At 40.0% G+C, this 17175-nt stretch overlaps 1 protein-coding gene across 1 annotated transcript in view; it reads left to right on the top strand.

Moving 5' to 3' along the window:
* The first annotated feature begins 5110 nt into the window (after nt 1-5110).
* The window catches only part of KIFBP (kinesin family binding protein), a 37700-nt gene continuing 25635 nt past the window's right edge, over nt 5111-17175 (top strand). Inside the window, exons 1-2 of the mRNA XM_055591474.1 lie at nt 5111-6282; nt 11906-12004. Of these exons, the coding sequence (XP_055447449.1) occupies nt 5761-6282; nt 11906-12004 (621 nt within the window). The 5' untranslated portion in view covers nt 5111-5760. The remainder of the gene's footprint in view (nt 6283-11905; nt 12005-17175) is intronic.

The following is a 17175-nucleotide window of genomic DNA, read 5'->3' on the forward strand; positions in this document are numbered from 1 at the left end:
ATTCCTTCAGTTTTGTGAATTGCTTTTCCCTCTACGGCATGTGCATCTTTTTCTGTGTCTTTTGTTTTTTTAGTTCTCCAACCAGGGATGGAACCCACACCCCCTGCAGTGGAAGTGTGGAGTCTTAACCACTGGACCACCAGGTAAGTCCCTGTGCCATTTTTGATAACTATGCCGTCTTACAGTATAAATATGCCACTATAAGATGGTCATGTTTGTTCTTCTGTAAACAGCCCTAAAATGAATGTTATTGTTTAAATCTTTGTGTACTTACCTGATTTCTTACCACCGTAGGATAAATCCTATAAAAGAATTGCAGGGTTAAAGTGAATGAATTTAAATTTTGGTGCAAGTTGCTCTCCAAAGCAGTTCCAGTTTATGGTCCTACCCTCCACTCTAGGAGAGAAACCTGTTTCCCCACAGCAGTAACACTAAGTGTTGGCTTTTGGTCACTTTGCTAGGTGCATTACATGGATTTATTTACGTCTTTTAATTGAATGAGGATTAACATCTTAAGTTTATTGGTCACTTGCATTTCTTGAAAAGACTTTATTTTGAACTAATTTTGTACTTAGATAAATGTTGCAAAAATAGAACAAAGTTTGTGTATACGCTCCACTGGACATGAGTGGAGTTTAATAAATGTTTTCCATTATCATAGCACAATGAATGAAACCAATCTATTAACATGAAGCATACCATCCCATAGATGCTTCCTTGAACCTTTTTTTTTTCTTCTCAGTATACCCTGGAAATCACATTAGTTCACAGAAATTGTTTGTTCTTACAACTGCATCATACTCCATTGTGTGGGTACACTATAGTTTATTCAACCCTTTTCTTATTATGAATGGGCACATAGGTTGTTTCCAGTATTTTTCAATTACAAACAGTGCTGCAGGAAGAAACCTCCTTATGTGTGTGTTTATGTACTTTCAGAGGGGTATCTTCAGAGTAGATTCCTAGGAGTGAGATAGCTGAGTCAGAAGATAAGTACATATGTAGTTTTTGTTCTTTATTATCATGTATTGGCAAGGGGAATTCTAGAAGGGCAGTTTTTTTCTTGGAATTTATTTTTTGAAGAAGCCAGGCCATTTGTTCTGTAGATTTTACCACATTCTGAATTCTGCTGAAGCATCTCCCATCTGTCACTTAAGCTCCTTTTCCTCCTGTATCAATCTAATACATTGATAATTAGATTGCAAAGTGTACCCAATGTCCAGTTGTCCCTCTTTTGATGTTAGGAGCAAGAAGTGATCATTGCCTAAATCTCAGGTCACTGTGTTCTGGTGATCTGTACTCTATGCCACTCACTGGACAGGGGACACCCACAGGGACTGCTCCCCTGGCAGCTAGAACTCTCCCATCTCGTTTCCTAGTCCCATGTCTTTGTGTTTCTCAGGTATGTCTATCTAAGGATTTATCAAAATCCTTTTGTTTTCATCTGTGCATGCTTCTTGCAAGGTCCTTAGAGGTTCGCACCAAGTGTCATGGTGGTTTGATGAGCTCCTATTGCAAGATAGTATTGCATAATGATCAAAAGTATGGGCTCTTGAGCAAAACTGCATTACTGTATGTGACCTTTGGTAAATTATTAATCTCTCTAGACTTCAATTTCTAATCTGCATAATGGGAATAATATCTCACGGAGTTGTTCTGAGGATTAGGTGATTTTAATACATAGAATGTTATCTGGCTCATAGTAATGAGATACCAAATTAACCTTGTGCAAATCACTTTCCTAGAGACAAATGTATACTGAGCACCTACTATGGTGATTACAGTAGTTTCCTTACGAGTCTTCCCGCTTTTTCCCTTCAGTTTGTTTTCTAAATAGTCCTGTTAAATCATATCTTGTCCTTCAAAACCATCCCATCTCACACAGACTATCCAAACTCACTGTCAGTCACTTCAGTTCAGTCGCTCAGTCGTGTCTGACTCTTTGCGACCCCATGAATTGCAGCACACCAGGTCTCCCTGTCCATCAGCAACTCCCAGAGTCTACTCAAACTCATGTCCATCGAGTTGGCGATGCCATCCAGCCATCTTATGCTCTATTGTCCCCTTCTCCTGCCCCCAATCCCTCCCAGCATCAGGGTCTTTTCCAATGAGTCAACTCTTCACATGAGGTGACCAAAGTACTGGAGTTTCAGCTTTAGCATCAGTCCTTCCAATGAACACTCAAGACTGATATCCTTTAGGATGGACTGGTTGGATCTCCTTGCAGTCTAAGGGACTCTCAAGAGTCTTCTCCAACACCACAGTTCAAAGGCATCAATTCGGTGCTCAGCTTTCTTTATAGTCCAACTCTCACATCCATACATGACTACTGAAAAAACTATAGCCTTGACTAGATGGACCTTTGTTGGCAAAGTAATGTTTCTGCTTTTCAATATGCTATCTAGGTTGGTCATAACTTTCCTTTCAAGGAGTAAGCGTCTTTTAATTTCATGGCTTTAGTCACCATCTGCAGTGATTTTGGAGCCCCAAAAAATAAAGTCTGACACTGTTTCTAATGTTTCCCCATCTATTTCCCATGAAGTGATGGGACCAGATGCCGTGATCTTAGTTTTCTGAATGTTGAGCTTTAAGCCAACTTTTTCACTCTCCTCTTTCACTTTCATCATGAGGGTTTTTAGTTTCTCTTCACTTTCTGCCATAAGGGTGGTGTCATCTGCATATCTGACGTTATTGATATTTCTCCTGGCAATCTTGATTCCAGCTTGTGCTTCATCCAGTCCAGCATTTCTCATGATGTACTCTGCATATAAGTTAAATAAGCAGGGTGACAATACACAGCCTTGACGTACTCCTTTCCCTATTTGGAGCCAGTCTGTTGTTCCATGTCCAGTTCTAACTGTTGCTTCCTGACCTGCATAGAGATTTCTTCATGACCCAGATAATCACAATGGTATGATCACTCACCTAGAGCCAGACATCCTGGAATGTGAAGTCAAGTGGGCCTTAGGAAGCATCACTACGAACAAAGCTAGAGGTGATGGAATTCAGTTGAGCTATTTCAAATCCTAAAAGATGATGCTGTGAAAGTGCTGCACTCAATATGCTAGCAAATTTGGAAAACTCAGCAGTGGCCACAGGACTGGAAAAGGTCAGTTTTCATTCCAATCCCAAGGAAAGGCAATGCCAAAGAATGCTCAAACTACCGCACAATTGTACTCACCTCACACGCTAGTAAAATAATGCTCAAAATTCTCCAAGCCAGGCTTCAACAATACGTGAACTGTGAACTGCCAGATGTTCAAGCTGGATTTAGAAAAGGCAGAGGAAGCAGAGATCAAATTGACAGCATCCACTGGATCATCGAAAAAGCAAGAGAGTTCCAGAAAACATCTATTTCTGCTTTATTGACTATGCCAAAGCCTTTGACTGTGTGGATCACAATAAACTGTAGAAAATTCTTCAAGAGATGTTAATACCAGACCACCTGACCTGCCTCCTGAGAAAGTTTTATAAGACCTGGGTATATTCAGCACTTTGAGATACACAAAGGAGCACTGATTCTGGAAGCTCATAGACACAAAGTTTGAATCTCAGCTGTGCTTCAAATTGATAAGCTTCAAATTTTTAAGCTTTACCTTTCTCAAGCAAAACATGAGTGATAATATTATCTGTACAGATTCTATCTTTTATAAGTGCTGGTGCTTCTCAGGAGTCTTTCCTAAACTCTGTCCTGGGGAAATCTTACAAACTTCCAAGATTTCTGTTGCATGGGCTGCTCACTTCCAAAACTTGGTAGCCAGGCCAGATGGCTCTCTGGAGATACAGACTGTAATATTCATCTCCCAACTGGAACAACCACTCCTGGATGTTTAGCTGACTCCTGTATATCATTATTTCAAATTGGAACCCAAGTTTCCTCTTCACAGTCTCCTTCCCACCCACACCAAAATGTTGTTTTGCATCTCAGTGAGTGACACCACTATACACCAAGCTGATTTCCTGCATTCATTCTCCTTTCTTCTCTCATCCTTAAATGTAAAACTAAGCACTAGCCACCTCCAGTCCACCTTTTATAAAGCTCTTACTTTGGTCTACTTCTCATCTCTAGTAGTTCAGACCATCATCTTTTGAATTACTTTAACAGGTACTCTTGCTGCCACATTAGCTTCCTACCAGTGCATTTTCCACAACACTTCAAATGACTAATTTGTTCATTTGATAAATATTTTAAATGTCTGTTAATCTTCCAGGCACTGTTCTAGGATCTGGGAATTCAGCAATTAAAAAACTTTCTGCCCTAATACAGGGAAAGACATTAAACTATCCAGGTGGCCCATCAGTAAAGAATCCACCTGACAATGCAGGAGACTCAACAGACGCAATTCAATCCCTGGGTTGGGAAGATCCCTTGGAGTAGGAAATGGCAACCCACTCCAGTACTCTTGCCTGGAAAATTTCATGAATAGAGGAGCCTGGTGGGCTACAGTCCATGGGGTTGCAAAGAGTTGGACACAACTGAGCACATGCACACATAGTAATACAAGTTGTTATGGAAACAAAGGTGATAAGGACTGTTAGCCAATGAGGCAAGGTTGCTATTTTTAAACATGGTGGTCAGGAAAGACTTTCCTGAAAAGTCATCATTTGAGTAAAGATCTGAAGGTGAGGTATTGAGCCATGAAGAATTAGTGGAAGGATAGACGAGCAGCAAATACAGAGGCTTTGACACAGGAGACTGTCTGATGTGTTCAAGGAAAAGGAAACTTCTTGGCTGGAGTAGAGAGAATGTAGAGAGCCATAGAAGATGAACTCAGAACTAGTGTGGACCTAACTATGCAGCGTTTATAAGGCTTTGACTATGCCAAAACCTTTGACTGTGTGGATCACAATAAACTGTGGAAAATTCTGAAAGAGATGGGAATAACAGACCACCTGACCTGCCTCTTGAGAAACCTATATGCAGGTCAGGAAGCAACAGTTAGAACTGGACATGGAAAAACAGACTGGTTCCAAATAGGAAAAGGAGTACGTCAAGGCTGTATATTGTCACCCTGTTTATTTAACTTATATGCAGAGTACATCATGAGAAACGCTGGGCTGGAAGAAGCACAAGCACACTGGACATGAGTTTGGGTAAACTTCGGGAGTTGGTGATGGACAGGGAGGCCTAGCATGCTGCGGTCCATGGGGTTGTAAAGAGTCGGACAAGACTGAGCGACTGAACTGAATTGATAAAACTTTCTGGGGCCAGGCTCCCGCCCCTCCTATTTTACTTGGTAATTTTGAAGGTTATGTAATCGGAAAGGCGTTGCTTGAGTTGTCTTGTGACAGCTCTGGGACTTCACTCCTGTATTGAGAAGTTGTACATAGACCTATAACCTGTATTTCAGGGTTGAAATGAAAATATTTGTCAATCACTCTGCTTTTTACGTTCATAGAGGCTATACATTAATAACAATACACGGATCCTTGTTACATTTTTATCCACTGATGGGCTGGGTTATATACTGTCAAATGTCAAAACGTTTCTGCCTTTCAGCTTATAGCAATTAACGAGAGTAGTTACCCAGCTATGTTTGTAAACAACATTTCCTTGTGATCTGTTAGTCAATCGATATCACCAGGTAAGCAAGAGAGACTCCCCGCCGCAGAGGGCGGGACTGGGCAGGAAATGGTAATGCCTTCGGACAGCTTCCTTTCCATGACAACGGTTGCTGTGGTGACGACAACGCCTTCCCATTGGTCACTGCAAAGCATACTGCGGTTCCCCGGCAGTACGTCATTGGCTAGCGTTCCGCAATGCGCAGGCGCAGGGCTGTAGAGGCCGTAAGTGAAGCGTCGCAAAAGAGAAGGAAGGCGGGAGTCCCAATTGAAACCGAGGCTGACCAGGCCGCTATGGCGGATTCTCCGTGGGACGAGATTCGTGAGAAATTCCAGACTGCACTGGCCTTATCACGGGTGGAACTGCATAAAAACCCGGAGAAGGAACCGTACAAGTCGAAATACAGCGCCCGGGCGCTGCTGGAAGAGGTTAAGGCGCTATTGGGACCCGCTCCTGAGGACGAGGATGAGCGACCGCAGGCCGATGATAGCTTGGGCGCGGGGGAACACGCCTTGGGGCTGCCGGCTGAATTGGTGGAGGCCGAGGGGCCCGTCGCCCAGGGAGCCGTGAGGCGAGCGGTTATTGAGTTCCATCTCGGGGTGAACCACATTGACACCGAGGAGTTGTCGGCGGGGGAGGAGCATCTGGTAAAATGCCTGCGGCTACTGCGCAAGTACCGACTGTCGCACGACTGCGTCTCCCTCTACATCCAGGCGCAGGTGAGAAAGATGCGGGCCCGCTGCTGTTGGCCGGAGGCCAATGGGTGGAGAGGGGCCTCAACTCTTGCCAAGACCAAAGGCAAACGTAATAAGGCACAATTTGTCCCCACGTTTTCAAACCTCTGTGGTAAGCGGCTTCCAAACTCCCTCTCCATCCTCTTCGCTTACTCCTTCATCGCATTGCTTCACTTAGTCGTAGTCAACGCATCGGTTACCCAAGACCCTCCTACATTGTAAATGCTCTTTCCAACCCTCCACCTTTCCAAATCCAGTTCATTCTATTAAGAAAAACCCGAAGTAATTTGTTTATTAATTTCAGATCTCAAGGAAATTGTAAAGAATAATCAGAGTGCATTCTTAATTTGAAATAAGATGTCTGTCTTGCCATAGTCATTCGTTTGCTTCCCAGGGAATTCCTGCCCACTCTTCAAAACCGATTTCAAGATTCACTTCATAGTTTTAGTAACTTTCTTTGGATCGTTGTATTCTGAACCGACTTCCTCCTAATACGTTTGATTTCGTTAATACTCAACTGTTCCGTATTTCTCTGGTGCTTGGTTTATTAAGAAATAAATCTGACATTCTCGTTGGGAACATAACAGTTCAGAATGCAAATATGTATGAACTTTTGTGTCACGTACTTTGCTTAAGTTAGCTCACAAACCCTTATGTTCAGTAGTTCCAGTTCCTAGTATATGTGATTCAGGGAACATTTACCTCAGTTGATCTTAGTAGGTCTCAGAGTTAAAAAGGACATTGTATAGGACATATTCTGTTATCATGGTCCAATTAAATTAAAAGCTACATAATAACAGGAACTATATCTCTTTTTTGCTCATTATTTGTAATCTCAGTCCCTGGCACATAAAAGACCATTCTAAATCATTTGTTTGTTGAGTGGATGTGATCTAATGAAATCCATAAGATGTTGAATTCAAACAAAATCTCAATTATTTGAAATTTTCTTCAACCATTTGGCTTCCTAAGATCTTGCTGCTAAGTCGCTTCAGTCATGTCTTACTCTGTGCGACCCCATAGACGGCAGCCCACCAGGCTCCCCCATCCCTGGGATTCTCCAGGCAAGAACACTGGAGTGGGTTGCCATTTCCTTCTCCAGTGCGTGAAAGTGCAAAGTGAAGTGAAGGCGCTCAGTCGTGTCCAACTCCCAGCGACCCCATGGACTGCAGCCTCCCAGGCTTGTCTGTCCATGGGATTTTCCAGGCAAGAGTACTGGAGTGGGGTGCCATTGCCTTCTCCTCCTAAGATCTTAATGAACATTTTAAAAATTCCTTCCCTATCTCAAAAATAGAAACCTTCTTTAATGTAATATAGGTCTCCAGTATTTACTGTACTTTTGTGACTTTTAATGTGCATGTTCTTAAATACATTAATATCTCTGAAATCAGGATCCATTTTACAGTTGATTGATTTTATGTCAAAATTTACTTGGCAGTGTTTTCTTGTTGATACATAAAATAATTGTGTCTTAAAAATTTTAACATCTTACATTCAATGATTTACAGCATTTTGAACAGCCAGCTTTTTCTGAATGGTGAATTATTATAGATATTTTTACTAAAACCAGGAACGAAATCTTGATTAGAAGTTCTGGCCATTGCAGTAATATAGAAAGCAAAAAATAGTATCGATCTTTTAAAATAAAAATCATTTTTTTAATGTGATTTATGTATACCTAAAGTCATCAACTATAAAAGTCTTAGAACTGTTTGATGAAACAGGAGGTTAACAAAACCAAACCAGGAGGCTATATGGTAAATATATAATATCAATAGTATTCTGTCTATAAGCAATAATTTGTTAAAAGTGTTATTTTTAGAAATTGCATTTACAAAGGGTGGGATAATAGAACTGATAATCTTAAAAGGAGTGATATACCGTGTTCCTCAGCGGCAAGATTATTTAGATTCAGCTTATGCTAGTCTGTTTCTGAAGTCTACTGCTCAGCTGATCTGTTTATTACAGGGGCCTTTTATTACATTTAATATTTGCTTTGATGAGAGATTTGACCTTACTGATAATAAAGCAGACGGAAAGGATGGTATAGAATAATTGTATCACATTGGCAGAGATTATTAAAGATATTGATTGCATTCATTTTTGGAGAAACTATGAGGAGATGGATACTGTCCATTAGCATAATTATTGGTGGAAATATAAATCCATAGAACTTTCTGGAGATCAGTAGGTATCTGAGTCAAGACTTTGACTTAAAAATTTCCCGTCAGTATTGTAAAATAACATTGAGACAGGAATGCAAAGATCTGTTAACATGGATGTTTGTCATATCGTTGTTAATTTAAAAAAGAAAAGAATAAAATAAACATTAGTGAGTAGCTCTGTAGTTAAATAAGTACTGGTACATCCACATAGAAGAGCAGTATGCAGCCTTTAGAAATGATTTGTTTGTTCAGAAATACACACTTGCATTATCATGCTGAGCAAAATTTAACTTGACAAAATTAGTAGGTTGTTCTCCCCACTGCCCGGACATATATGTTTAAGGAGGACCTCAGTTTTACTGAGGTACAGCGGACATACAGTAAACAGCACGTGTCTAAGTATGCAATTTGATGAATTTCGACATCTCTGTATTCCCATGAAACAGTCACGGCAATCACGGTAACGATCACATCCATCACCACTAAAAGTTTCTTTGTGCAGGTGCATTTGTAACCCCTCACTCACTCCTATATTCTCTTTCCCTTCTTGCCCTCCTCCCCCACATTTTCTAGAATTCCATAATGGCCTTATATGGTGTATGCTCTTCTTTTGTCTGACTTCTTTCACTGATCATCATCATTTCATTGCTGCATCAGAGATAATCTTTTTTATTTTTTTTTCTTTTGTCTGTTAATATGGTGAATTACATTGATTGATTTTTCTAATGTTAAGCCAATCTTTCTTTCCTGTGATAAACTCCACTTGGAGGTTTTGTCAAGCCAAAGTTGGGTCCGATATTACCCTTTTTATGTACTGTTGGACGGAATTTGCTAAAATTTTGTTAGTATTTTTTGTATCTTTGTTCATGAAGGATATCAGTCTGTAGTTTCTTGTTATGTCTTTGGTATAGAGGACTATTCTTTCCTCTTTGTTTTTCTGGATGAATTTGTGTAGACTTGGGATTATTTTTTCCTTACGTGTTTGGTAGAATTCACTAGTAGTACTTTTTTAGCTGTTTTTGATTCAGTTTTTTCCCTTACCTATTCTGTTATCCCAAGGGCAGGAACATGGTGATGCTCTGTGAATGATACAGTACTTTCTGATATATTATGGGATTTATATTGTAAAAATAATTAGCACATCAAAAAAAAGATTACCTCAGTGGAGGAAACACTGAAGCAAAACATTAACAGTATTTTGAAAAGTCAGGTCAGTTTTAGATCCCTTGCATGGTCCTTAACTTCAGGACCTCAGTAAGTTATGGTTCAGAAGAAAAACCTGTGTCATTTCTAGACACACTCTAGGTCTCTACTTGGTTTCAGATTTACACACCAGAGTTGGTGCTTTCTGTGGCAGAGCTTACCCTGGATCTAGCAGCCTAAATGCATCACCATCCCATCTAAATAGAGTAAATGTGGCTAACTGGTTCCTGGTAGTAGGTACTTCTCTAGTTAGGTACAGTCTGCTGGGTTTGGGTTTACTGGTGTCATGGCCAAATGGAGTGTCTCAGACGAAAAGTGAATTGACCCAGGGAGTGAGAAAAGGTGACTTGTGGATTCATTTCTAAATTCAAGAAATGAGTTTTAAGGGAGATTATATTCTCTTGAGGCTGGATGGGCAGAATAATCATTAAATTAGTACTGAGTCTTTAAGCTTCCCCAGGGTACTGCAAAGAAATACAGAGGATAGAATTGCCCAATCTCAGTAATTTATCACCATAACCTACCTGCAGCTCTAGACACTGAGAACTGGTCAAGTCACTTAAAAAAAACCCCCCAAACTAGAATAGGTATACTATGTAAGGCCATAGGACCAGAGGTCTATGTTCCAGGGCAGCGATCATATTACCTTTAAACTGTAGGATTTTGAAACATTTTTTTGTGTCTGCCACATGCCCCTTTTGCAGTCTACTGAAGCCTGTATTTCATGAAACAGAATAATGATTTTAAATGTATAAAATAAAATGTAGAGGGTTGCAAAAGAAACCAGTAATATTGAAGTTATCCAAATATTTTTTAAAACAAATGTATGATATAGTGATATATAAGGTTCCTTATGAGTCCATTAAATAACATCTATTTTAAAATATAATTTTAAAGTATTATTGAATATTAATGATAGTTTGAGATATCTGTGAGCTATAATACAAAGATTTTTTTTCACTTCTATAGACCACAAAACCCCAGGTACTGTAACACTGTTACATTTTGTTTCCTGCCTTCATACCTGAAAAAAAAATGCTAAATTTTAAGAGGATATAGTGAAAATGACTTTGTAATGTTTCACCATCCACATTCCACATTCATAGACTCTGAATTCTCTTCCTGGGTAACTTGTGGGTTCTTGGGCCAAGGTTAAGAATTTGCTTTAAAAACATTGTTTCCTTCTCCTGTTCCCTTCTCTGGGGGAGTAAGCAAAAGAGATGGTAGAAGCCCAGCCTCAGAAGAATCCCTGTGCCTGAAAGACTGTCCTGAGGGTCTGGCCGCTGACTAATCCCATCGTCTAAGCAGGAGCTAGTCTTCAGCACAGGCCTGATTTGCCCTATGATAAAAGAGTTGTGTAGCAGGGGGAAAACTGACTTAGTTTTTAAAATGTAACATTGTACCCCCAAAGTCAGCAGCTTGAAACTTAGTTACTGAAATAACAGGCATCCAGGCTGGCTTGCCCCTAGCTCAAGGTCTGTCATCAGATTATTGGCCTGCTGGGGCTGCACTGGAAGGTTCACCTAGAGAATCCGAGCTCACTTGTGTGGTTCTTGGCAGGATTCATACAGGCTGTTGGTCTCAGGCCCTGACTGTTGACTTCCCTTAGTTCCTTGACACCCTAATGTGGTTCAAAATATGGCATTTGACTTGCCTCAGCGAGAACAGCAAGAGGGAGCACCCAAAATGGAACCACAGTGTTTTGTAACTTGATGTTGGAAGGGACCATCCATCACTGTTGCCGTGTTCTGTTTGTTAGAAGCAAGTCACTAAATCTAGCCCAGACTTAAAGGGAAGAGATTGTACAAGGGCACGAACACCAGAAGGCAGGAATCATTGGGGAACCCAATTTAGTGACTGCCTCCTGTTCTTCCCCGGCAGCTCAGATGGTAAAGCATCTGTCTGCAGTGCAGGAGACCTGGGTTCGATCCCTGGGTCAGGAAGATCCCCTGGAGAAGGAAATGGCAACCCACTCCAGTACTCTTGCCTGGGAAATCCCATGGACAGAGGAGCCTGGTAGGCTACAGTCCGTGGACTCACAAAGAGTCAGACACGACTAAGCGACTTCTCTTCCTCTTCTTCTTCCTTCCTCCTGTGACATAAGGACAATAGTATTATGAATAATTAATTCATTGTTAATCAGACACTAGTACTATTTAGGTAAGCATTGACTTTGAAACTATGAAAACTACTTTATTGGATGATTTATATTGTCATTTTTTTCTCTTTTTATTTTTCAGAATAACCTGGGTATCTTGTGGTCTGAAAGAGAAGAAATTGAAACTGCACAAGCTTATCTAGAATCATCTGAAGCTCTATATAATCAGTATATGAAAGAGGTATGTTGCATGTCAGATAAATTTTAATCTTTGATTGAAACTAGTTAAAAATTGATGTTAAGAATTCCTCATTCTTAATATTACAATATGACTTTTCAGTGTGCTTTGGGATGTCTTTATACAACTGTCTATGTGGTCACCTAATAGCTAAAATTATTTAATATTTTTTATTAAAGACTTTAGCATTCTTAATAATAATCCTTGGATAAAGTCTTAATCCAAGTATAACTGTATAAGAAATATTATTCTAATGTCCTGAAATACTGATACTTGCAAAATTTCTATTTTGATTTCTACTGAGGATGGCAGTGCTTAGAGGAAAGCAAACAGCTATCAGTACTTAAGCAAAATATCTGAAATTTTGGAGGCACTGGTTCTCAAGTTTCAGCATGTATCAGAATCACCTGGAGAACTTGTTAAAATACAGTGCTCACCCCCAGACTCTGAGTGAGTAGGTCTGGGTTGGGACCTTTTTAACCAGGTGCTACTGCTGCTACTGGTTTGGCTACTGCGCTTTGAGAAGCACTGCTTCAGGGCAGTGATTTTCAATAACTTTATGTTTTTGAATTGTAAAACCCTTCTGAAATACAATATGTAAAACTTGATAGAGGTACTGTGGTGAAACAGGTCAGAAGAACCCTGAGCCCGATCCACTACAGATGCCTTCTTCCCTCCCTGCTGTGGTAGCACAAGAGGTGCTGTAGGACTAGTTCTAGGGCTCTAGAGAGCCACGTTGAAAACTTGGGCTTTAGAGGCTCACCGTCCTACAAAGGTGAACTTTGTAACACCTCTGTGTTGCCATTCATTTCCTTAATAAATTTTACGCGCCCCTTGACTTTCTGGAGGAGGCCATACATGTTGGGGGCAGGGAGGTCAATAGGAAATCTCTGTACCTTCTTCTCAGCTTCACTGTGAACTTAACACTGCTCTAAAAAGTGAAGTCTGTTACAAAATATTGGCAGTCTTGTGTAATTAAAATGGATTTAGTTAATTTTGTTCTGAGGCTATGTGTAGCAGTTTTTGAAATAACCAGGTATTTTGAGGTTTTTTAAACTCAAGGTTAAGAATCAATGTTTTACCAGTTTCACTAATGATTCATATATTGCTAACTTCAGTAGTAAATTCTTAGTCTTCATCTTGAGCGTTTGGCATAGTTATTCAGTCTGGCCTCTGGCTCAGTTGGGTAGTCTCTCTTCCTTGACATACTTCTTTCTTTCTTATATACCAAGTTGTACTTTTATTTCCTCATTTTTGGCTGCGCTGGGGCTGGGTCTTCGTTGCCGCATGAGGGCTTTCTCTAGCTGCAGTGCATAAGCTTCTCGTTGCGGTGGCTTCTGTTGTTGCAGAGCGTGGGCTCCAGGGCGTGGGCTCAGTAGTTGTGGCTCACAGGCTCCGTTGCTGTGCAGCATCTTCCCAGACCAGGGATTGAACCTATGTCTTCTGCATTGACAGGTAGATTCTTAACCACTGGACCACCAGGGAAGTCCGACTACTTCTTTTATTTAGCTTCCACGTGTTTGTTTTCCCTTCTTCTCAGTTCTTGTTGCTTCATCTTTGTATCCCCAACCTCTAAACAGTGGGGTACCCAGAGTTCAGTGTGTTTGGGCGTCTCTTTCCATCTACATTCACTTCTTTGTTCTAAATACCATCTCTATACTGATGACTCCCCAATTATATCCCCAGTCTGTACCTCTCTAATTCCAAACTTGTCTGTCCAACAGCTGATTTGACACTCGCACTCTTTATGAGATGGGTAGGTATCTCTAAAACTACTGTCTAACACTGAGCTTCTGATACCTTCCCCTTCCTACCTTGCTTGCTATGAACACCAGTTTCTTTCATGAATTGTTGAGGCCTGAAACCTTGGAGACTTCTACTCACAGTCTCAGCAGATCTCTTGGCTTTACTTTTATTTTTTAATATTATTTATTTGGCTGTGCTGGGTCTTAGTTGAGGCACTTGGGATCTTAGATCTTCGTTGTGGCATGTGGAATCTTGTTGTGGCGTGCAAATCTAGTTCTCCAACCAGGGGCCTAATCTAAGCCTCCTGAGTTGGGAGTGTGGAGTCTTAGCCAATGGATCACTGAGGAAGTCCCTTTGGCTTTACTTTTAAATTAGGTCTAGAATCAGTCAGTTGAGATGCTCAGTCATGTCCAACTCTTTGTGACCGTATGGACTGCAGCATGCCAGGCTTCTCTGTCCATCACCAACTCCTGGAGCTTGCTCAGACTCATGTCCATCGAGTCAGTGATGCCATCAAATCATTTCATCCTCTGTCGTTTCCTTCTCTTGCCTTCAACTGTTCCCAGCATCAGGGTCTTTTCCAATGAGTCAGTTCTTTGCATCAGGTGGCCATCAAAGTATTGGAGCTTCAGTTTCAGCATCAGTCTTTCCAATGAATATTCAGGAGTGATTTCCTTTAGAATTGACTGGTTGGATCTCCTTGCAGTCCACGGGACTCTGAAGGGTCTTCTCCAACACTGCAGGTCAAAAGCCTCAATTCTTCTGCGCTCAACTTTCTTTATGGTCCAACTCTCACATCCATACATGACTACTGGAAAAACCATAGCTTTGACTAGATGGACCTCTGTTGGCAAAGTAATGTGTAGAATCAGACCACTGCTATCACCATCATCTCTTGCTGTAACCTTCTTGTTGGTCTTCCTGGTATTATACCCCCTTCAGTCTGTTCTCAGCCCTGTTCAAAGGTAAATCAGATCACATCACTCCTTTCCTCAGATTTTTCAGTGGTTTTCCCATCCTACTCAGTAGACTCTGAAGACCCATGAAAACCTACAAGTTCATTATCTGATCTGGCTACAGTTACTTCTCTAATTTCATCTGCTATTCTCCCCTGTCTCATTCGATTTTAGCTACACTGGCCTTGCTGTTCCTAAAACACACCAGATAAGCTCCCAGCTCAGGACCCCTGCCCTTCTCTGTTTCCTCTGCTAATACTGCTCTTCCCCTAGATATCTGTCTGGGTCACTCCCTCATTTTCTTCGGATCTTGACTCACATGTCTCCCATCCAAGGAGGACTCACTGGCTACTCACCTCACACTGCAAACCAACCCTCCCTAACACTTCCTACCCTGCCCCCGCTTTCCTGCTTTTTTTGCTTTGCACTTGTCACTAACATATTATTCATTTTAATATTTTATTCATCATCCTTCTTCAGTACTAGAGTGTATGCTCCAGGATGACAAGGATGTTTTTGCTATTGTATTCACTGCAGCATCTAGAACAATATCTATTTCTTGATAACCAGTGAGTGATATTTTACCTTATTCATCCAGATCAACCAAAAACGGAATAGTGTTACTACTGTGTGAATGCTTGAATGAATTTAATGGAGAGTTTCAGTTTAAAAATGTATAAGCCAGTGTTTAGTTGGAGAAGTTTGATTGCTTATATGGTTTTCTACTTGTTTGGTATCAATCAGTAATGAATAATTTTGAATAAAATATTTCATAAATTATTGACCTAATAGTGGCAGGTTAGAATGCCATTTTTAAAAATCTATGCATACAAAATATAGTTCTAGATAATGGAGAGATCGAAACAAAGGGAGGAATCATTGAATTTGAAGATAGGAAACAGGAAAGCAGATAATAAAGTAGTTAATGCAGAGTCACTGAAAATATGCTGTATACATCCAGTGATTGCAGAATGGTTACATAAATGATGATACTCTCTTAGCAAGGCAATGTAATGTAACCATTAAAATGATAGAAGTATTTGGGTTATCAGTATATGGAAAATGCGTTTAACATATACACCGTGATTACAGCTATATTAACATTTTTTCTTGTAAGGCTCTGTAAAGATGAACTAGATGATATAACTAATAAAACTAATGTTTTAGTTTTAGAAGATGCAACTAATAAAGACTAATATTTATTGAGTGCTTAAGCAGGCTACCTTTTATTCTCATAACAACACTATGAAAGAAATACTATTATTCCCATTTATAAGTAAGGACTTTGTGATTCAGTGAGATAAGCATATACTGTGTGACACAATCAGAATTTAAGTGTGGTTTGTCTGATCCCAAACTCTTGTTCTTTGTCACGCTGTTTTCCAAGGTGACATATTAGTTATTGTATTAAAATAAAGGGATTCTTTTTCTCCATAAAATTGCTCAAATATAGAATTATAAAAAGAAAATGCATTCTGTAGTTGTGAAGAGTTATTTATTAGCAAGTTTTGGGTGGTGGTGGTTGAAGAGACACAATCTTACAAGCTAGAAGGTTTTTATTTTATTATTACTGATTTTGGACATTACCATACATTTCAGTTTTTTTCTTGTGGCTGCACTGGATCTTTGCTGCAGTGTGTGGGCTCTGTGTTGCTGGGTACGGGGGCTTCTCTGGTTGTGGCTAGTATGGGCTCAGTGGTCCCATGTTACGTGGGATCTGAGTTCCCCGACCAGGGATTGAACCTGTATCCCCTGCATTGAAAGGCAGATTCTTAACCACTGGACCACCAGGGGAGGTCCTGCAGAGGAATTTTAAACATTCATTCATTGATTTATTTCCAGATTTGAGATACAATTGGCATATAATTTGTGTAAGTTTAAGATGCACAGTGTGATGATTTCATTCACAGATATATTGAAAATGATTACCAGAACAGGATTGATTGACATCTCCATCACCTCATAAAGTTACCTTTCTTTCTATTTGTTTTTGTGGTACGAATATTTAAGGTTTACCATCTTAGCATCTTTTGAGTATACAATACAGTATTATTAACTATAGTCAACATGCTGTATGTTAGATCCCCAGAACTTTCTTAAACTTGAAGTTGGTACCCTTTGCCAAACGTTTCCCCACTTCTCCCATCACCTCAGCCCCTGGCAACCACCATTCTATTCTGTTTCTAGGAGTTCACTCTTTTTTTCTTTTTAAGATTCCACATATCAATGATGCTATACAGTATTTGGAAGGTGACCATTTTATAAGCATGTCAGTCATTATAAAATTGCTACAGAAAGTCTCCCGATGTATTCTTACACCACTGTTATATGAGCGTTCTCATCTCCTTCACATATTTTCCCTACATAGATTTGAAAAAAATATTTTCTAATATAGGCAAAATGTCTCATTTTAACTTGAATTTCCTTGATTAAAATAATTTTAAAATATTATTTTCATTTTTGTATTTTCTC

This window comes from Bubalus kerabau, chromosome 1, assembly GCF_029407905.1.
Source record: "Bubalus kerabau isolate K-KA32 ecotype Philippines breed swamp buffalo chromosome 1, PCC_UOA_SB_1v2, whole genome shotgun sequence".
NCBI classification, from domain to species: domain Eukaryota; kingdom Metazoa; phylum Chordata; class Mammalia; order Artiodactyla; family Bovidae; genus Bubalus; species Bubalus kerabau.